The sequence below is a fragment of the Solea solea genome, chromosome 1 (assembly GCF_958295425.1).
Source record: "Solea solea chromosome 1, fSolSol10.1, whole genome shotgun sequence".
In the NCBI taxonomy this organism is placed as follows: domain Eukaryota; kingdom Metazoa; phylum Chordata; class Actinopteri; order Pleuronectiformes; family Soleidae; genus Solea; species Solea solea.
Genome location: NC_081134.1, coordinates 27490360 through 27512648, shown reverse-complemented (window position 1 = coordinate 27512648; position 22289 = coordinate 27490360). Strand labels below are relative to the sequence as shown.

General features: G+C 40.7%; 2 protein-coding genes across 4 annotated transcripts in view; one reads left to right on the top strand and one right to left on the bottom strand.

Annotated features, from left to right (window-relative positions):
• Positions 1-2618: 2618 nt before the first annotated feature.
• Positions 2619-5688, bottom strand: LOC131467017 (cytochrome b5). Its single transcript, XM_058640693.1, has 5 exons — positions 5410-5688; positions 4321-4449; positions 4057-4086; positions 3939-3973; positions 2619-3593 (listed from the first exon to the last, which is right to left on the bottom strand). The coding sequence occupies exons 1-5, from the start codon at positions 5545-5547 to the stop codon at positions 3509-3511; spliced, it is 417 nt and encodes a 138-aa protein (XP_058496676.1). The 5' UTR covers positions 5548-5688; the 3' UTR covers positions 2619-3508.
• A 620-nt stretch (positions 5689-6308) lies between these two features.
• LOC131467000 (uncharacterized protein C18orf63-like) overlaps positions 6309-22289 on the top strand; it is a 17529-nt gene continuing 1548 nt past the window's right edge. The window contains exons 1-13 of one of the 3 annotated variants that reach the window (XM_058640671.1): positions 6309-7026; positions 8333-8461; positions 9790-9868; positions 10869-10925; positions 12038-12149; positions 13232-13273; positions 14952-15028; positions 15200-15312; positions 15644-15740; positions 16064-16149; positions 16264-16456; positions 18106-19059; positions 20205-20270. In XM_058640671.1, the coding sequence (XP_058496654.1) occupies positions 8334-8461; positions 9790-9868; positions 10869-10925; positions 12038-12149; positions 13232-13273; positions 14952-15028; positions 15200-15312; positions 15644-15740; positions 16064-16149; positions 16264-16456; positions 18106-19059; positions 20205-20270 (2004 nt within the window). In that variant the 5' untranslated portion in view covers positions 6309-7026; position 8333. Of the gene's footprint in view, positions 8462-9789; positions 9869-10868; positions 10926-12037; positions 12150-13231; positions 13274-14951; positions 15029-15199; positions 15313-15643; positions 15741-16063; positions 16150-16263; positions 16457-18105; positions 19060-20204; positions 20271-22289 lie in introns of all 3 variants that reach the window. The other 2 variants (XM_058640680.1, XM_058640663.1) reach the window with 2 other exon arrangements.

Below are 22289 nucleotides of genomic sequence, written 5' to 3'. Positions count from 1 at the left end.
CTTTACAGCTCTATTCGTCTCCCCCTCCCTCCACTAGTTCTCTGACAATATCAACATGGCAGCGTGAGCAGAAAACAGCCAGAGTGCCGTCACAGGAAGAGACGTTCTACATAAGGATCGAGCCGAACAGTGCCGAACTGTTAATCAGTTAAAAACACTTAGGAACAGCACCACTGATCGCCAGCGGCGCGCGGCGAGCTGCATAAGCTGGCGCTGTTTGTTACTGTATCAGACCGGTGACTATGCTCCGGAGACCTCATCACCGCGGCACCGCTGATCGCCAGCGGCGAGCGGCAAGCTGCCTAAACGCATACAGCGGCCGTTTAGGCGGCTCGCCGCTGGCGATCAGCGGTGCCGCGGTGGCGATCAGCGGTGCCGCGGTGGCGAGGTCTCCGGAGCATAGTCACCGGTCTGCACCGGAGCTGGCGATCAGTCGCATACAGCGGCCGTTTAGGCGGCTCGCCGCTGGCGATCAGCGGTGGTGATTTTCACAGAGAGTGCAGCACCTCTGCACAGAGAGTGCAGCACCGCTGATCGCCAGTGGCGAGCGGCATAAACTGCCACTCGCCGCTGTATATGTGATTGTATCAGACTGAGTCTGTGCTCCGGTCATGGAGGACGTACTGAACAAATATTTTTAATTAGGACGTGTCAGAATGGTTAGTTATGAGCTCTATGTGACCTTTTCTTAACAACGTGTGTGTGTTTGTACGTCGGTGAAATACGTCCCCTGACTAAATACGGCGACCGCTGTCTAGTGCGAACACACGAACACACGTTTGCTGACTTTATCCGGCACATTAGCTTCATATATCAAATCCTCTGTGGAAGTTTGTGTAAAACACTGTGCTCCACTGTGCAGCCACGAACAGCACACTTGTCCCTCCGCGTTGACATAATACCGCTCTTCCTCCCTCGCCTGCACTCTCGCAGGGACAAGGTGGAGCTAAGGTGGAGCTCTCGAAGTAAACTTACTGGTGGGGCGGTAACATTCGCGGTGAAATGCGCATGCTGACGTCATAAACGCAGGGAATTCAACATCGAGTGTTTTATCGCCTGTACTTACACTTAGGGGAACCACGAAAACATGACGGAGTATTCTTTTTCCACACTTTGGTGACTGGTAGGGCCCCCAGAGTCCCAAATATAAGTATTAAAATGGTTAAAAAGTTGATTTTGCGTAATATGTCCCCTTTAACCAGGAGGAAAAAAAAAAAAAAAAAACAACCAGGAGGAAAAAATACTTAACCAGGAGGAAAAAAAAAAACGTAACCAGGAGGAAAAAATACTTAACCAGGAGAAAAAAAATACTTAACCAGGAGGAAAAAAAAAAAAAAAACTTAACCAGGAGGAAAAAAAAAAAAAAACCAGGAGGAAAAAATATATTTAACCAGGGGGAAAAAAAATACATAACCAGGAGAAAATAAATACTTAAGTACTAAAATGGGACAAAAAGTACTTGAGGCGAAAAATACTTAAATATGAGAAAAAATAATTAACCATGAAAAAAACAAACTGTGGGGAACAAACATACAACTGGACAAAGAGTACTTAAACTGGACAAAAAGTACTTAAACTGGACAGAGTACACAAAAGTACTTGAAAAGTATTTAAATATAAAAAATATACTTAGCCATGAAAAAAAATACTTAAGCAAAAAAAAATTAACCATGGGGGAAAAAAACATAAACTGGACAAAAAGTACTTAAACTGGACAAAGAGTACACAAAAGTACTTGAAAAGTATTTAAATATAAAAAATACTTAGCCATGAAAAAAATGCTTAACCAAAATAAAACAACCATGGGGGAAAAAAAACAGAAACTGGACAAAGAGTACTTAAACTGGACAAAAAGTACTTAAACTGGACAAAAAGTACTTAAACTGGTCAAAGAGTACACAAAAGTACTTGAAAAGTATTTAAATATAAAAAATACTTAGCCATGAAAAAAATGCTTAACCAAAATAAAACAACCATGGGGAAAAAAAACAGAAACTGGACAAAGAGTACTTAAACTGGACAAAAAGTACTTAAACTGGTCAAAGAGTACACAAAAGTACTTGAAAAGTATTTAAATATAAAAAATACTTAGCCATGAAAAAAATGCTTAACCAAAATAAAACAACCATGGGGAAAAAAAAACAGAAACTGGACAAAGAGTACTTAAACTGGACAAAAAGTACTTAAACTGGACAAAAAGTACTTAAACTGGTCAAAGAGTAGACAAAGGTACTTGAAAAGTATTTAAATATAAAAGAAATACTTAGCCATGAAAAAAATACGTAACCAAAAAAAACAACCATGCGGGAAAATACTTAAACTGGACAAAAAGTACTTAAATGCGATGCAAACTACTTACTGTAAATAGGACAAAATGTATTTAAATGGAGAAAAGTACTTAATTAGCACATAGGAACAAAAAATACTTTATATGACAAAAATCACTTAAATAAGAGACAAGTACTTAAATACACCAAAAACTCAGATAATACAAAAGTACTAAGTTGGAAGAAAGTGCTTATATTTGACAAAAGTATCAATGCTTGAGTTTGAGTTGTTTCCTTGTCCTCGATAAGGAAACTTGATTAGGAAACAAGAGAACTGTAAAGAACACTTACTTTGTTTGTTAAATAAACTTTATTGATTAGAACAGGGAGAGGGGTGACATCTGTCAACAGTTACTGACGGGTTGACATTAAACATCCACCAGGTGGCGCTGCAGGTTCTGTTCAGTCTCATTTAAAAAAATTCTTTATAATAATATTCAGATTAATTCATTTTTCATTTTCTTTTTATCAGTTCAGACTCAAACAGAAGAAACTGTGATAATCACTTCATGTCCTGGTCTGTAGCGCCCCCCTCAGGTCAGGTGGACACAGGACAGCAGTGACAGTTTCCATGTGAGAGACGACTATTGATCACAAATATACAGTATCACTCTCCCACACCAAAGCCCATCAGTGATTTGTTGATCCACTGCTGCCTCCATCACTAAGTTCAAATGTCTGATTTAGTCACTTCTGCATTTAAAATCCTTCATTCAGATTTACCTCAGTGACACAAAGTGACCACACGAGGCAGCAGAGGACCAGCAGCTCCTGTGTCCCCGCAGCTAAAATCACTGATTTTCTCTGTGGACTTTGGTGTGGGAGAGTGAGTGGTTTACAAACTTCATTTTCCTGTTGGAAAAGCACTCACTCTCACAGGTCAGAACAGGAAGTTAAAAAAACAACAACATAAAAAAAGCAATCAGACGATGAATATGTGGAATTATTTTCAATCCACAGTTCAGTGTTTACTTCTGAGTGAGACTCAGGTCACATGACAGTCATGTGATGATGCTATGGTCACATGTTCACATGCTTGTTTACATTGAAATAGAACAAAGAATGACTTCATTAACATAAGAACGCTTTACGATTGGTCGCTAACACCCACAGCACAGAGGTTTAGTGGTTGGTCCAGAGTGGGAGGAGCCACGGCTATCAATTTCACAGGTGTGACGATGTCACTCAGTCTCCATGGTGACGATGCGGTACAGCAGCGTGACGATGGCGGCGACCAGAGACGGAATCAACAGGTTAGACCACCAGCTGTAACAGAGGAATAGTTAGTACTAGTTAATACTCAACTAACAGGAGGACTAGTTAGCACTAGTTAATACTCAAATAACAGATGATTAGTACTAGTTAATACTCAACTAACAGAGGACTAGTTAGTACTCAACTAACATAACTAGTTAGTATTAGTTAATACTCAACTAACAGGACTAGTTTGTACTCAACTAACAAACTAGTTAGTTCTAGTTAATATCCAACTAACAGAGGACTAGTTAGTACTCAACTAACAGAGAATTTGTTAGTACCCAACTAACAGCGGACTAGTTAGTACTCTACTAACTTAACTTGTAACACTGTGTGTGTGTGTGTGTGTGTCACCTGCTCTCCTCCTTCACAGTGGTCAGCAGTGTTTCCTGTGTTAAAAACACAAACATCAGTTACACACATGTTACACACATGTTTTATTTCCTGAACGCAACACTTAAATCAGACTGACCTCAGGTTTGTTTAATTTTGCTCTGTCGTCCTGTGGAAAAACACACACACACAGAGACGTTAGTGATGGTGGACAAACACACACACACAAACTTGTTTTTCTGTCTCAGTGAAGACACTCGGAGACATCATACACACCCTTGCCTCTTACTCTTAACCCTTAACTTAAACCTGGTCTTAACTCTGAAAAAACCCTTTAAAGTTATGGGACAACAGACAAATTGTCCTCACGCAGATATAAATACACACACATAGACACACTGACCGGGTGCACTTCTCCGATCAGCATGCTGCTCGCCATCTCTCTGGCGTCGCTAGAATGTCCCACGTCCTCAAAACTCTCTGTGGCGTTTCCTCCGGCCTGCTCCCGTAACACCTCCTCTCCTCCAGGGTGCTGACACACACACACACACACACACACACACACGTTAACACAAAATGTACACTGTTAACATTATGTAAATATGATATTGCCGATGTTTGTGAAAGTGACACAGGGTTCATGGTAACAAGGTGCATTCAAAGACCCTGGTAAATTCTGCTTTGTGTCTGCAAACACGCTTTAACTCTGCTAAGAAGACTTTTGTTGGTTTGTTTTTAATATTTAGAGTAGCTGACCGACTTTTTAAACTCAAATACGCAAATAATCAAATGCTTGTGACTGTCCCGCGGCTACACGTCCCTGAACACCACGAGTCAAAGGTCAGTTGGTCAAAGGAGTTCGTAAATTAATACGGAGATAAATATAATAATATATTATTTTATTTTATTCCACTTAATGTCTGCATTTGTTTGTGAGGTTTCCTTGTGTCAGAAAGGTGCCAACAAATAAAATGCATTATTATTATTATTGAGTGAATCAGAAAATAGAGGCAAATACACGTTCATTAATTAAATATTTTCCATCGTTTGTGATGTTCAAAACAACTCAGAAAATAATCTTTATAAATTTATCTTTTTAATTTAGTTTGAACTTTCTTCCACTCCTTTTTTATCCTAATTTTTTTATTATTTATACGCCCCCCAAAAAAAACACTCTAAAAAAGAAGTCAAACACCAGGTGGCGCTCACACAATGGTCATTATTTATACAGTTAGACTGATTTGATATGAATGTTTGATTATTAAAAATAAATAATTTTAAGTTTTCCTTAATAATACATAATGGGGGGTGGGGGCTTCCTACTTGAGCCCCCTGGTTTGTCAAATGTCTCCACACGGCCCTGGACCGAGTGACCGTGAACTCATCAGTGGTTCAAACCAAACCTCAGTCAAAAAACGACACATTTTAAAGCAGATGAGTGTTTTTAAAGTGGAAGACCAGAGACACGCGTGTAAATCGTGGATTTTCTCACCTCTTCCAGAAACTTGGTGACATCGTAGACTTTGTTGTGGATGATGATCCACGTTGACTTGTAGAAATTCTGCTTCTCGATCTCCGACAGGCTGTAGTACTTAACTCCGTCCACGCTCGTCTCCTCCTGTTCACCCATCTGTGGTCCCCGGAAGTTCGGACAGTTACGGAGCAGCGAGCCGCGGTGTGAGCCGAACAGTGAGCAGCGGACAGAGGCGCGGAGGAGGCGGCGGGGACGTTATATAATCCACCCGGTGAGTGAGTGAGGACCGTGACTCTGCACAAAACACTTCAACATTTAACCCACTTTCTGTGTCAACAGCCCAGAAGTTTCAGCGCTCGCGAGGTCAAGTCGCAAACAAGACCACACGCGACTTCCGCTCTTTTCTTTCAAAACAAGAGCGGTGGATTGACCAGCGGTCAATTATACTATCCTCAATAAAACACAGGGAAATTTCCGTAAAAATGTATTAAAATAAATATATAAAATGTATTCATTCATTCATTTTATATTGTTTGGCGCTTTATGTGTAACTGATTGAGTCTTACATTCAGTGCATTAAACAAAGTTACATCATAACTGAACAAAATGCAATAATAGTCTTACCTGTTGTGATTTTGTTCCTGTTGCAGGGGTGGAGTGGCTCAGTGGTTAAGACTGGTACCATGTGTGCGAAAGACATCCTGGTCGCAATGGTCGCAAGTTCGACCATTCAATTCCAAGTCTTTGGATACAAGCGTCTGCTAAATGACATGACATTTAAACGCGAACGTGTGCCCTTTTATTTTGGTAACAGTACAATTGCCGGTACGATCGCGCTTATTTTCAGACTCTTTTCAAAACATATAAAATATTATTATATCCTGGCACGGTGAGGGGAGGCTCTGCCCCCTGCCGTCTCCTCGCTGTGCTGTTGGACAGTGTTCCTCACAGAGGCTCTCTGATTAGCTCTCACCCGTGTCAATAATCTGCGCGCTGTGGGCGAGGACGAGGCTAAAGTTCGTCCCAGTTTACCAGCTTTCAAGGAAACGGGCTTCTCACGCAAACCAATTACTGCACCCACGTAACACACGGCTTGTGTCTGTCCTCGCGGGTTGGGGACATGGGACAAACTGAAGTCCGCTCAAAGTGTCCACACCCCGCGGACACGTAAAGCACTCAAAGACGGAGATAAATGAGCAAATTCTTGTCTGAAACGGTCAAAATCACCCGTCCTTAGCGCTTTCCCGCCTCCTTCAACACAAAGATTGTTTACTGATAAGCTGTGTCACTACACAGCAGAACAAAATGGCCTGTTATAACATCGCCATCCATTTCGATTTATAGCTTTGTTTTTGTTTCAGTAAATAAAGTCAGAGGGAGACCTCCCCCGTCTTCCCATAATTATTAGCTAAAAGGTTGTTAGCTAACACTTTGAAATATTACATTTAATAAATCGTCAATTTATTGAGATACTTCTCATAAAACCGGGATTTATCTGTGTAAATAACGCCGCTAACAGTTTAGTGAGTAAGTGTACATGTGTGTGTAAATGTGCGTTTAAATGTAAAATACAGGCTTAAATGTAAGATTTGATGAAAGCTAACTAGTACTCTACTACTACTACTACTCAAAGAGGTGAGTGACATTTAACTCTTCAGCTCGTTAGTGTTTGTTTCACTCGTTATTTGTAATGATTTTATTTATTCTTTTCCCTTTTAAAATGAGACAAAAACCGTTCACAACATGTTACCACAGCCAAAAAGATTATTTGTTAAAATGCTCATAAACCTAGAAAATGTCGATGTAGCATCAGGAGAATTTAGTTCATCGACTTGTTTTATGTGTATTTTTTAATTTTACACTAAAAAAAAAAAAATAATTATGTAAACACACAATATTTGGAAAGATCTTGAAATATGGCATAAACGTTTTTTAACGCTTGAGGGAGGAAGAACAATGTCCAGAAGTTTCCGACATTTTCCAAAAAGGTGGAGCCAAGTTCATTAGTCGTGGTAATTGTTGTAGGAATTTCAGAATCGTTCTCACAACTTTTACATGTACACTTGTATTGTGTTCAGAACACGAATTGCACAAAGACACCGTAGATCAGTGTTTCCCAAACACTGGGTTGGGTCTTTCAAATGGCTCATGGGAGATTTTTTTTTTGAAAAAATGCAAAAAAATTTGCATTCTGATAAAAGGAAAGGTGAATAAGTGGAAGTTTCCGACATTTTCATTAATCGTCCTAATGTTAGTCGTAGGAATCCCAGAATTGTTAAAATATTACTTGGCAATTGTGGTTCAATTTAGCCGCTGGCTATTTTTCACTGTTTTCCTTGCGTTACTAGCAGAGTTTCATGAAGACACCACAAATCAGTGTTCCTCAAACACTGGGTCGGGGCCCTCAAATGTGTCATGGTAGATTTTTTTTGGGTCCCCAAATAAATAAGCAAATTTTTCCCTATAACTTCTATCTCAGAGTTACATGTTTACGTGTACACTTACATGTACACAAAAAAACATAATCTTTTACCATTTTAGAGTGACGTTATCTGTTAGAGATGTGTCTGTGAATTACTGTGAACACTACCTTGCTTAAGGACGTTTAGAAAAGAAAATGATGAAGAAAAAATTGCCATCAAATTTTCCTGTAACAAAAAAATGCGACCATTTGCAGCTTTTTGTGTCTGTTTGCGATCTTTTCTCAGACAGAATGGTGTCGTTCATGTGGACTTTAAGCATTAAAGTCAACTTGTGAATGTGTATTATATCAAATGTTGCTTTAAATAAATATTTTCAGATCTTGAAATGTGTTTGACTGACCTTTAAAAGTAAAATGTGTTGATCATTTTTCATGTTTGTATCTTATATTTTATTGAGTAGTGTAGTACTGTAGTACTGTACTGTATTTGTTCATGTGTTCATGTGTTCATGTGTGTAGGATGAGTGGAGGAGTGGAGACGTCGTTGTTCTTCTTGTCTCTTCCAGACCTGAAGAAGCTGCTCAGTGTCTCTCTGAGTCTTCAGAAGGACGAGGACGAACCAAGGAGCAGACAGCTGAAGATCTGCAGGTGATTCTTCATCATCACCACCACCATCATCATCATCATCACCATCACCATCATCATCACCATCACCATCATCACCATCATCATCACACAGTGTCACACTCCCATTCAACAACACTGCACTCCAAAACTAATTCAACTGAATTTAATACTAAAATAGTTCATTTCAAAGCTATTACAGAGTGTATTTAACTCTTTTATTCTGAATGTATTATTAAAATAATTCAATTTAACCCTTTTCATCTTAATTTAACACTAAAATACACATTTTCAAAGTGTACATGTCCTTAATAAAAAAAACAGAACCAAAATTACCAAATTCGGGAAAACTCATCTCATTCATTCTGAAAAACGGAACAAATACATTTATAAAAAAATAAAAAATCAGGGAAAAATATCTCAATTCAGAAAAATAGAAAAACAAAATGTCAGAACAAAAAATTAACTCATAGATTTGGAAAAACAAGCAGAAAATCAGGAAATGATTCTCATTCATTTGGAACAAAATAAATTAAAGAAACAATTTATTTATTTTTTTGGACAAATGAAAAAAAAAAAGTCAACTGAACCAAAATATCAGGGAAATCAGAGCAGAATTCTCTTTATTTTGAGTGGATTTTGACACAAACTTGACGTCAGAGTAAATGCTTAAATCCAGCTGATGACACACGCGTCACATGACCATGTAATGATGACATGATTGATGACATATGGCTGTGAAGCTTCAGTGTGGCGGTGGTGGCTCATAAGCAGCAGCAGAAGGACACAGGTTTATATTTAACAACAGAGACGCAGCAGCTGACTCATGTGTTCATGAACGACCACACGTCACACACACACAGTGACAGGTGATGAAGCCGGGTTTATCCTGCACATACTCACCGGTCACAAATAATCCTCACATCATAGGTCCTCCAACTCTTTTAGTCAGACTTTAACTCTAAATTAGTTCATTTTAACACTTTTGTTCTTAATGTAATACTAAAATAGTTCATTTTAGAACTATTACAGTGTGTGTTTAACGTGACTTTAACACTAAAATAGGTGATGAAGCATTTAATTGTGATGGGTTCTTCCTGTACATACTCACCAGTCACTTTATTAGGTACAGAAGACACATAATAATCCTCACATCACAGGTGAGATTATGTCAGTGTAACACAACAATGGAAAACACAGCACTGTTAGATTGTTATATATAGTATTTGTTCATTTACAGTGTGTACTGTACTGTATATGTGTATTTTCCACAGTCAGATTTAACTGTGTCACTTGATCACAGTGTTCCTGTGGACGTGTCCTTGACTGACCGTGTGTATGTGTGTCCACAGGGACCTGGTACTACTGTACTCTGATGTCCTGGTCTCTCCTGCTCTGGATTCCTTCACTGACATCACGGTGGTCATGGCTGTGAGACACACTCCGCTGTTTTTGGACTGTTGTGTGTTTGTTTATGATGTCTTTCAGGGTCTCTTTGAAATATTACAACGTCCTCTTAAGACCACCAATTATTATCCAAACAGTCATTAAGCACTTTCTGGAGACTGAGGACCAAACTCAGACGTCCAACTTTATAAATATGATAATTTTTGAGGTGTGGTGATCTGAGTGCTTACTGACCTGTGAGCGCCCCCTGCTGCTGAGACACGAGGCTCACACTGTACGATATCTACGTCACATGTTGACGTCTTTCTCTCACTGTGAGACAGACTTTTCCAACAGAAAACTGAAGTTTGTAAACCACTCACTCTCCCACACTAAACTTCTTAGAGAACCTCATAGGGAAAATCAGTGATTTTAACATCACAGCACACAGGAGTTGTTGATCCACTGCTGCCTCCATCACTAAGTTCACATGTCTTGTTTTGACACTTCGGCATCCAAAGTCCTTCATTCCAATTTACCTCAGTGACACAAAGGGACCACACGAGGCAACAGTAGACCAGCAGCTCCTGTGTCCTCGCAAGCTAAAATCAGTGATTTTCTCCATGGGTTTGGTGTGGGAGAGTGGTTTACGAACTTCAGTTTCCTGTTGGAAAAGTCTGTGTTACAGTGAGAGAAAGACGTGAACATGTTCTCAAAGATATTGTAGAGCAGCAGTAGGGGGCGCTCACAGCACGGTCAGCTCTGAGTATGTCAGTACCTCAGACAACTACACATTAAAATACCCGACCTGGGACTTTAACTCTCAGTAGTTAGTTAATTGCAGAGTGAAGACGTGTGGACATGTCCTCGTTTTCAAGGCCTCAACCTTCTACACACACGCCTGGTTGTTTATTGTGTGTGTGTGTGTAGAAGGTTGTGTGTGTAAAATATTTGACTTTTCACAGTTAAATGTTTGTGGAGATTCATTCATTCATATTTATTTTATTTGTTTGTTATTTGTTTAACGCCCGTCTTTTTCTTCTAGATCCCCTTTTTCCAGAAAGGCATCCTCCAGGCGTTTGGACAGAGACACCGTCTGCAGGTGTGTGAGGACATCATGATGTCTGTGTGTCTCATTCTTTGTCCACATGAAAACACACAAAAACTAATATTAAACACTGTCATTGTCATGTCAAGTCAACAGGTGGCGATATAACTTTAAAGCCTTTGTTAGACAATCACATGTCATTTAATCAGATTAACAGGTTTGAACTAAAACACTGTGTACAAACAAGTGTTATACTCAGACCCTTAAGAACAAGAAAGTCTCATTCAAACAGCTATTTTTCATCTCACTTCCATTAAAGCAGAATATGTTAATTTTATTATATCTGGATCTTAATCCAGGCTTTTGCCTTGGAAGTGATAATTTTTCCTACTCTCCACCAAATGGCGTTGTTTTTGGCCATATTCTCCGCGTGTCGATGTCACATGTTCACTTTGAAACGGTTCCAGAATGTATTTAACTCTTTATGTGACTTTAATACTAAAATAGTTCATTTTAACACGTTTGGTCTTAATTTAACTCTAAAATATTTTATTTTAAAACTATTACATTGTGTATATAACTCTTAATGTGACTTTAATATTAAAATAGTTAATTTGAACACATTTGGCCTTAATTTATCTCTAAAATATTTTATTTTAAAACTATATCAGAGTGTATTTAACTGTTTTAGAGTGACTTTAGTACTGTATTCAGTATATGGAGAAAAAACCCACTGTCTCCACTAGATGGCACTGTCACAAGTGCTAATCATCGGCATAATATCCCAGGCTGTAAAATTCAATCCAAAGAAAATCTACTTTGTATGTAGTATATTGAAAATAATTCATATCATTTAACCTGGAGAGTGTAGGTCAGGTGTAGGTCAAGTGTAGGTCAGGTGTAGGTTAGGTGTAGGTCAGGTGTAGGTTAGGTCTTGGTCAAGTGTAGGTCAGGTGTAGCTCAAGTGTAGGTCAAGTGTATGTCAGGTGTAGGTCAAGTGTAGGTCAGGTGTAGGTCAAGTGTAGGTCAGGTGTAGGTGAAACAAAATCAGCTCAGTAAACGTAGAATATAATAATGTCTAATGTTTTTTAAAGCTTGCTTTTAAAAGGACATTTTTGGTGCTTAGCGTAAGGACTGTGACTAATATTAGAACTGTGTGTGTGTAGGTGGGCTGTCCTCAGCGTGTGTCTCCAGGTGTCCTCCAGTGTTTTCTGTCCTACTCTCTGATCACCAGACTGACTCCACACTGGAACAAAGCAGGACGTTACCTCATCTCTGGTGTGAACACACTAACATGCTAACACGCTGTGTGTTGTTGTTTGTTTTGATTCTTTAATCACAGGCTGTTCACAGGCACAGAACGTATAGTTTTACACATACAAAACAAAGTCACGCTTTGAAGCCTCCAGATTTACGGTCTGACCACCGCTTTGTCGGAAGTTCACAGACGGCAGCAGACAGCAGGTGACTAGCACATAATTTAGCGGGATTTGTCTTTCACGAGATCGAATTATACAAATGTTTCACTCATCTTCTAATATGTCGACAATAAATGTAACTCCTTTGGTGAGACTTTAATACACCTTTGGTCGTAATTTAACACAAAAATAGTCAATTTTAAAACAATTTCTGAGTGTATTTAACTCTTTTAGTGTGACTTTAATAGTAAAATAGTTAAATATATCATTTTTGTTCTTAATTCAACACTAAAATAGTTAAAATGATGTACAGAGTGTATTTAACTCTTTTATATCATTGATTATATAAGATTATATGTAGATTATTATTAGAATGATGTCACTTGCTTTTAAAATCGCAGCAAACAAATACAGGAAATCAAGGTGAGTAAACAGTCAATGCATAATAGTCAATACATGGTCATAATAGTAATAGTAAATAAGTCAGTATATAAATATTATAGATTATGAATGGACTTTACAGAGTGTTGACTTCACAGCAAAGTCCAACCTGTAATCTGTGACGGCTGAGTGTCGCAACAAGTGGACAAGCCTTAACCCTGGACCCACTTTGATATAAACAAACAGTGTGTGTGTGTGTGTGTGAAATAGCTCAGTATCTCAGTCTGAGCTCGCAGCAACAGTCGCTAAAACGAGTTAATAAGTGATCAAAATATCAGGATTACATTTGTTCACGTCGTCCCTTTTGGGAGTGTGGAACCTCGTATGACCTGCGACGTGTTTGACCTGATTCAGACAAATGTTTTCTAGTAGAATTATTATTTGTTTGCACTAAAATACTTCATTATAAAACTATTACAGAATGTGTTTAACTCTGTGATGTGTAGTGTTTGTCTCTTCTGCTGTTCTACTAACATAATGTTTTCTGTTCTGTTTTTTTAGGTAAAGACTTCCTGACCCATAGCGGGCGTCTGAACGCTGTCAGTAAGTGTCTCTGCCACTCGATACGATATCTTTGAGAGCATGTTCACGTCTTTCTCACTGTCAGACAGACTTTTCCAACAGAAACTGAAGTTCATAAACCACTCACTCTTCCACACCAAACCCCATAGAGAAAATCAGTGATTTTAACATCACAGCACTTATTTTCTCACTTTGGCATTAAAAATCCTTTGTTCAGATTTAAATCATTGACACAAAGTGACCACACAAGGCAGCAATAGACCAGCAGCTCCTGTGTCCTCGCCAGCTAAAATCACTGATTTTCTCTATGGGGTTTAGTGTGGGAGAGTGAGTGGTTTATTAAAGAGGCCATAGCATGATCCTATCTCACTTAGTTATTTTTATTATTTAACCTTTATTTAACCAGATACACAAGGCTGACCTGGCCAAGAAAGGCAGCAGCACACATCATAGTTAAATAAAAAAACAGGAAGGCAGCAACTACAATACAAACATGGAAATACAAGAATACAACTAGACAAACATAAAGTGCAAGAGTTGTGGTCACAGTAACAATTTAAGAACATAGGCACTGTTCAATGGATTTCTGTTGTCTGTCTTTTAAGATGGAGCAGAAAGCTCCCAGTGAAATAAGAGCATGCAATTTAAGTTCAGTTTGAAGGGTATTCCAAGCAGAGGGGGCAGAGAAACCGAAAGCTTTTTTTCCCATTTCGGTCCAAACGTGTGGAGCAGACAAGTGCAAAATGTCATTTGAACGTAAAGCATAATGGCTTCTGGTCCGCTGAAGAAAAGTACTCAAATAGGTAGGAACCAAGCCGAGAAGAGCCTTATAGACCAGAGTCATCCAGTGTGTGTAGCGTCTTTCAGACAGAGAAGACATGGAAGCTTTGGCATACAGTTCACAGTGGTGGGTGAGGCATCTACAGCCAGTGATGAACCTCAGAGCACAATGATAGACTGGAGTCAAAGACTGTAGGCAACTGTTAGACGCACACATGTACACAACATCGCCATAGTCAAGTATTGGTAAGAATGTCGCTGATATCAGGACCTTCCTAGCTCTGAGGGAGAATCAAGACTTGTTTCTATAAAAGAAACCGAGCTTCACCCTTAATTTAGAAACCAAATTTCTAACATGCACTTTGAAAGATGGCTCCCCATCAATAATAAATCCCAGGTACTTATAACTGGTAACCAGCTCAAGAGCTCTGCCATGGGAAGTTCTAACTGAGGGGATTTGTTCCATGGGAACAGATGAGTTTGAAAAAAGCATTATTTTGGAATTTTCAGCATTTAAAACCAGTTTCAATTTCTCCAGATTAGTCTGCACTTATATGTGAGATATGGAGGTGTACTTACAAAAACCTACTATTTGCTGCAAACAAGACGCTGTAAATGTCTCATCACTGCTCTCTTCAGCTGCGCTGTTTCAATAACAAGTTTTAGTTATTTCTCTGAAGATTTTAAGTTTTACGTTTGTTTTTTGTATTTGATAATAATAACAACAATAATAATAATAATAATAATAATAGTAGTAGTAATAATAAGTGTCCACTTTACTTCTGCAGCTGCTGAATCTCTGTGACCTTGTTTATTGTCATGAAGCTATAAATTTATCATGTCAATCTAAGTTTAGGTTCATCCCCATGTGATTATATAACACGTAATAAAAGTGTGTGTGTGTGTGTGTGTGTGTCAGGCATGGAGCTGACCACCACTGATGGTCACCTGTGCCTCAACATTGAAACCAACACAGTGCGACTTCCTCCGACGACAGTGAGAAAACAACTTTATTTAAACTTAGTCACATTAGTCAGTTTTGGTCTCTTTGATTTACACAGAAAACAAGTAAAATATGATCAATATAATCATCAAATTACAAGTGTGTGTGTGTGTGTGCATGCATGTGTGTGTGTGCATGCATGTGTGTTTGTGTGTTTGTCACAGCTCCAGGACTTTGACCTCTCTCCCTCACTGCTCAGGAGGTTCTGGTCTGACCCTGACTTTGTCCTTGACCCTTCGTCCACAGGAGGAATTGTGTGGTGTCACGTCCTGCCCAGGTGAGACAGCGCCACCTGCTGCACACACACGCACACACACGCGTACAGAGAGCAGAGGCTTCACAGGTAAGACGGTCCTCGGGTCGTGTTGCACTGGCTGACCAGCAGGTGGAGCTGTTGCTCTGTTTAAACACAAGCCTGCAGCAGCAGACTGACACTGTGTGTGTGTGTGTTATATATTAGTGTGTGTGTGTGTTGTCTACATAGTTGTGTGTGTGTGTACTAAAACTAATATTTGAATTATGGTTAATGTTAGTGATAAGACTTTGTCTATTCAAATGAATGGAAGTCAATGCAGTGTGGTTGTGTGCGTGTGTGTGTGTGTGTTCAGTATGAAGAAAGGTCAGATCATCACCATCAGTCGTCAGCTGTCCAGAGACGGACCCTTCAGAACTTACAGAGACCTGCAGAACCACTGGAACCGGCTGGTACGTCATCATCCTCTTACACACACACATACACTATAAAACCAGTGGTTCTAAAACACTGGGCGGGGCCCACAAATGGGCCGTGGTATATTTTTTCGGGTCCCCAACAGAGTTTTCCCAAACCTTCTATTTAAAATTAAGAGATATGGCTGTAAATTAGCTGCTACATTATCATTATCTATATCTATATATATGTATATTTATATATGTATATTTATGTATATATATATATATATACAGTATATATGTGTGTATATATATGTATGTATCTATGTATGTAATATTATTAACATTTTAAATAAGTGTGTGTGTGTGTGTTGCAGTATGGTTACAGACTGCCTGAGCTGGCAGAGGGAGAGGAGGTTTACTGCAGTGTTTACTTCAGACTGGTGGGAGAAAGACTCTTCACGTATCCTCATCAATAATGATTATTATTATCACGAGCAGCTCACACACACACGTCTCGCGTGTGGTTTGAATGAGATTCTCTGCAGAATGTTCCTTTAACCCTGGCACTGAGCAGGTATCCTCTCAGCTGTATCCGTCTGCAGCCTGTGCAGCGCTGTCCCCGGGTCGACCTGCAGGGAGTGCTAGCCTCTTTCCTGTCTGACATCAGGGAGCGATTGAAGAGTGTGTGTGGTTTCCCTGCTCACCTGACCAGGAAACCCCGTTACTGCACGACGACTCTGAACAGTCCTGCATCGTCACAACAGCAGGTACTTACAGTATGTATATATGTATATATAGTATATAATCTGTATACTGTATAGTGGTGCAACGGACCATCATTGATCCGTGATCCGTTCGGATCAATATCTTCGGTTCGGCACACACGTGATTTATGAAAAAAAATAAATTTGTGCGCATGTTCAGTCCACACACAGCGTGGTCCCTCCGCGGAGGAACGGAGGAGCTTGAACGCCCCGCGTCATTTAAATCCCCTGTATGGGAGCATTTTGTGCACTGTGGCACAAGAAAGCCATATGACAGTGCAAACACATCAAGCATGGCCACGCATTTGAAGCGACATCACCCCGGTGTTTCACTGACAGGAGTGAAAACGAAGGCTGCTCAACAACCGCTTATCACCCCGGGATATAAAGGTGACATCGAATGCTTGTATCACACATATATGTTAGTGATGGAGGTCTACTTACATATATTAACTTGTTTTCACGGTTAAAAACGTCCTAATCGCTGCAAACGAGCCGATCAAAATATCTCCTCACTGACGCTCTCGTCAGCCGTTTCAGACCAAAACCACACCCCCAGAATATGGACTGTGTTGTGATTGGCCAGCCAACGAGAGCTTTCCCACTGTCCGGTAATTGGCCAGGTACCTGGAAGTGACGTAATAGATAGGCCAGCTCTCAGATACACAGCTCCCCCTCTGGCACGGTGGATGCTCTGCATCTCAGCAGCTACAACGAGAGTAGTTCTTCTTCTTCTGCGGTTGAATGTACGCAACCGGATGTGCTCGGACTAGTGCCCGCACCAGGAGGCGCTACGGTGGTGAGAGGAGTGGTGAGGATTTCTGATGACGACATCAAATTAAGGAAGTGCCAATCCGCTTCGCAGAGCCCAGGAAAACAATAAAACCCTATTTTTTTACCCACACAACGCAGCATTAATTGGAGCTTCCGGTCTATGTGGGCTTTAAGCAGCCCCTTGTTGCAAATCAGACTGAGCTAAAGCCATCACAAACGCTATCGGTGTGTTTATAGGTGCAGACATGAGGCCATATTCGCTTGTGCAATGCTGAAAGTGCTTGAGCCACGTTACGACGGTACGCCGTCCGATCCGTGACTCTGATCCGCAGAACGATCCGTTCCGTGAGTTTTTTGATCCGTTGCACCCCTAATACTGTATATATATACAGATTATGACTGTATACAGTTGCATACTGTATACATGTCTATATCTATATTACACATGTATATGGTGTTAGTTATATTTTTGTACCTAAGTAGCCTTATATTCACATAACGTTGGTAATGTTTTTGTACGTAAGTAGCGTTATCTTCACGTAATGTTGGTAATGTTTTTGTACGTAAGTAGCGTTATCTTCACGTAACGTTGGTAATGTTTTTGTACGTAAGTAGCGTTGTCTTCGTGTAACGTTGGTAATGCTTTTGTACTTAAGTAGCGTTATCTTCATGAAACAATGGTAATGTTTTTGTACGTAAGTAGCGTTATCTTCGCGTAACGTTGGTAATGTTTTTGTATGTAAGTAGTGTTATCTTCACGTAACATTGGTAATGTTTTTGTCATTTTGTGTGGTATTAAATTCTTGATATCTGCAACATTTGGTGAAATGAAAATCGTCACAAACTGTGTTGTTAAGTGAATTTCTTCTGTTACTCAGGTGCTGAGTGGTGAACAGGTCAACCTCACGTCCACTAGGCATGTCCTCACCCACCCCACCCCCCCTCCTCCTCCTCCTGTGAGGTCACAGCCTCCAGTCTGGTCTCCTCTCTCCCAGCAGGACAGAGCTGGGGGGATTCTGGGTAGTTTCACCGGTCTGACTCAAAGTGGAGGACTGGGAGTCTGGCCTTCATCCTCCCGCTCCTCCTCCTCCTCGTCCTCTTGTTTTTATTCCTCACAAGTGTCCTTTTTCTTTTCAGATTCAGTGACTCCTGAATCAGCTCCTTCCCTCTCCTCCATTCCCTCCTCCTCTTTACCACCTTTCCTCCCAGCTTCATCACTCTTGACTGCCACCTCCTCCTCTTCCTCCTTTCTTCCATTCTTCCAGCCAGCTTCATCCCTCACCTCCTCCTCTCTCCTCCCTCCTCCTCCTCTGCCTCCTCCTAAACTGGTTCCCATCTTCAAGAACAAACATCCTTCTCGTCATGTTAACGTCGCCCTGCTTCGCACTCAGAAGCAGAGGGAGCATCAGAACAGAGGAGGTAGAGGAGAAGGAGAGGAGAAGAGGATGACACTACCTGCCTTCAGGAACAACACACCTGCTCCTCCTCCTCCTGGTGTGTCTCATCCACTCCATCCTCCACCAATCATCCCGAACTTCCAGCGTTGCCCAAAACCTCTCAGCAGCAGCAACAGCACCACCTATCCTCCTCCTCCTCAGCCTTCAGCTCACCCCACAGTCAAGACCATATCCAGCCTCAGTCCCAAACCTGGACTCGTCCTCACTCCAGAGATGGAGATGAAGCTCAAATCCAAGTCCTCCAAACCCAGTGTGAAGTTCAGCTCTGATTCCAGCCGTAAACAAACAAAGCAAGAAGCTCCTGAAATGAAGCCTCCGCGACCTCCGACCTCATCTGACATCGCCAACAAGGACATGCCCCTCAGCAGCAGAGCGGTGAGTGTCGGCTTCAGGCTCCTTAAAAATCTACTGTGAGGATCTGACGACCTAAGTATCTCATTTTACTTTAGAGACGTTACGCCAGTTTACAAACTACTGCCACCATGTGGACACACTTACTGCACTGCATAGTAGCACGGTTATTATTTTTACTTAAAATACGTTTAAACAGCATGATGATTCAAACCAAACCAAAACACTCCAACACTTATCTTTATGAGGACAGAAAATATTGTACGTTTTTCAGCTAAAACTTCGCAGCTGACTTTAAATTCTCTGCAAAAAAAGTATATGAAAAAAAAGACTTCTGCACATTCTAATGTCAGCTCTTGCTGCCACCTTGTGGTCATAGATGCACATGTAACTGGGTCACAGGAGAAGTCGGTTTTTTTAAATAATTAAAAAAGGCTTGTGTGATTTTTCAGCTTATTAAATGTGAATATTTTCATTAAAAACTGAATAATTTTATGTTTGTGGACAAAAACAAGAACATCATTTCCAATGACTCATCGAGAAAAACAAACTAATCATAAGTTGCTTATTTTTTTTAATAAATGGCTGACATTTTTCCATGTAGGATGTGAATGTGGGGGCGGAGCTATCAGTTAAATAATCTGCGTTTTCATGCTTCAAACAATCGTTATTCTATGAGCCTTTAAAAATCCATTGCCGACCTCTTCCTCTGATCAGATCTCTCTGTGGACCAGGTCAGAACGGAGCCTTTGTCTCAGACTGAAGGGCTCTTCTGTGGCTGTGGTTGACTCGGGGGGTCAGAGGTCGGGGTGTTGTGCGTCCCTCAGCATGGTCTTGGGGGCGGGGGGGCGGGGCATGGCGTTACACTTCCATACATTGTTATGGATGTAATTAGATTGTTGTCATTCTCCGTTTAGCAGAACCATGTGATGCAGCTGCATTTCATGTCTGCAGGGAGAGAGGCCAGAAAAACTGCTGAGTCATGGTTTAGTTTAAAACACAATCATGTTTCTGTCAGTTCTTTTTGAACTCTGATTGTTATGTCTTTTTAAGTCAATGGTTTAATCCCACCGGAACCTTTATAATAATCTGAAGCAGATCTTTACGCTGACGGATGTGGGCGTCGCACAGATTCTGACTTCCTGTTTTTGTGTCTTGAATCTTTGAAGGTGAAGAAAAACAGAGCAGCAGCAGCAGCAGTGAGAGACGTGGAGAAAATGGCCAGAAACAACCAGGTGAGGAGTCGTCTTCCTCACCTGTTATTCTCTGTTTAGCTCCAGCAACAGCTCCACCTGTGGATGATTTTCATAAAACACTTTCATCCAAAAACCTGCTCGTTCTCTATGAAGATGGAAAATATTGTACGTTTTTCGGCTGAAACTACACGACTGACTTTAAATTCTCTGCAAAAGAAATCAACAACAACAAAAACAAATTCTACAGCCACGAGATGCATTCAAGGACCCTAACTAATGTCAGGACTTTTGCACATTCTAAGGTCTGCTCCTGCTGCCACCTTGTGGTCATAGATGCACATGTAACTAAATGTGAATATTTTTTGGTTTCTCTCTGTGATCTCAGTTGGATTCTTAAATCGGCTTTGATATAAAACCATGTGTGGTTGTGGTCAGTGTGTCCGCGGGATGACGGCATGTAAACTAGTGTAGCTAATGCACCACAAGCAGGTTGAGGCTGTAAAAGTGATGAATGTTGCTGCTGATCTGCTCCGGGCTTCTCCACGCCGTCCATCACTTTAACAGCCTCCTCTCAACAGGATGTTTGTGTGGAAATGCGGCCCAACTCCACTCCGCGGGCGCCATCCATCACGCTGACGCACCCATAATACGTCGCGTTAATCTATGTCGTCTTCCTTTAAGAGGACGCTGAGTCTGTACAAGGGGAAATTTATCACCTGAGTGACCTCCTGCTTTATGACACGGCAGAAAACCAGATGGAGACTGGTTTATTTTGTTCTCAGAGTAAAACCTATTGAACAGACATGAGTGAAGACACACCTGAGGGTGGCGCCAGAGGAGTCAACGTGCATACAGAGTAGAGGCAAGATGGCGCCGGTGTGTTTGGCTGCTGGTCTACCTCTGTCTCTGTGGCTTGTTATTCTGTTGTTTTTTTTGCGCCGTCATCTACAGACCTCCTAAATATAATAAGGACTTTTTAAATGACTTCTCTGAACTTTTGGCTGAAATCGTTCCAAACTATGATCGGGTCCTTATTATTGGTGATTTTAATATTTATGTGTGCTGTCCTGATAAGCCTCTGGTGAAGGACTTTTTAAACCTCATTGACTCTTTTAATCAGGTTCAGTCTGTGTCTGGTCCCACACACGAACATGGGCACACTTTAAATCTTGTTCTCTCCCATGGTTTGTCTGTTTTAAGGAGATCTGTGACAGTGTGCTTTCTGATCACAAGGATGTACTATTCGAAGTTGGATTATCCTACACTGCAGTTGAAACTCACGCTCCTTCTCAGCTACGTCGGATTCTTAACCCTCTAACTGCTGCTCAGTTCTCTGCTGCTTTTATCCAGTGCTGTATCCCTTCTGACTCAAATCTGTCTGATACTGAGGAGCTCAGTTCTTGGTTTCACTCCTCCTGCAAAGCCATCCTGGACTCTGTGGCTCCACTGAAACCCAAACAGCCTAAAGCTAAAGCTGAGCCCTGGTTTAATGACAGAACTTGTGCTATCAGACGGGAGTTCCGCAAAGCTGAGCGCAAGTGTGAAAAAGGACAAACTGCAGGTGTCATTTCAAATTTTAAAGGACTGCTGGTGCGACTACCACAATACTGTGAGAGAGGCTAAAAGGGAACACCTTTCCAAAATTGTTGTGTCCAACCGCCATAAACCACGTGTGTTATTTAAAACAATTGTGCAATGCTACAAATGAGCATGATATCTTGGAGGTGTTTCAGTCTGGTTTTAAAACCTTTCATAGCACAGAATCAGCATTATTAAAGGTTTTACTTTACTACTGGCTACTGATTCTGGTGACGCTGTTGTGCTTGTCCTGCTTGACTTGACTGCTGCTTTAGATACAGTAGACCACAACGTTTTACTGTTTCGTTTACAGCACCTAATGGGCATTAGTGGTAGTGTATTATAATAGTTCAGGTCATATCTGGCAGATAGAACTATGTGTTTAAAGCTTGGTGGTTCAGAATCCTCATCTGCTCCCCTGTCATGCAGGGTCCCACAGGGATCAATTTTAGGTCCCCTGCTTTTTTCACTTTACTTACT

Bases quoted from the DNA above. Each gene is read 5' to 3' on its own strand.
- LOC131467017 (XM_058640693.1), bottom strand. From the start codon at position 5,547: ATGGGTGAACAGGAGGAGACGAGCGTGGACGGAGTTAAGTACTACAGC. The intron at 4,087-4,320 runs GTCAGTGTGTCT...GTTTTTCCACAG, and splicing joins TGATCGGAGAAGTGCACCCG to GACGACAGAGCAAAATTAAA. The intron at 3,974-4,056 runs GTCAGTCTGATT...TTTTTAACACAG, and splicing joins CAAAATTAAACAAACCTGAG to GAAACACTGCTGACCACTGT.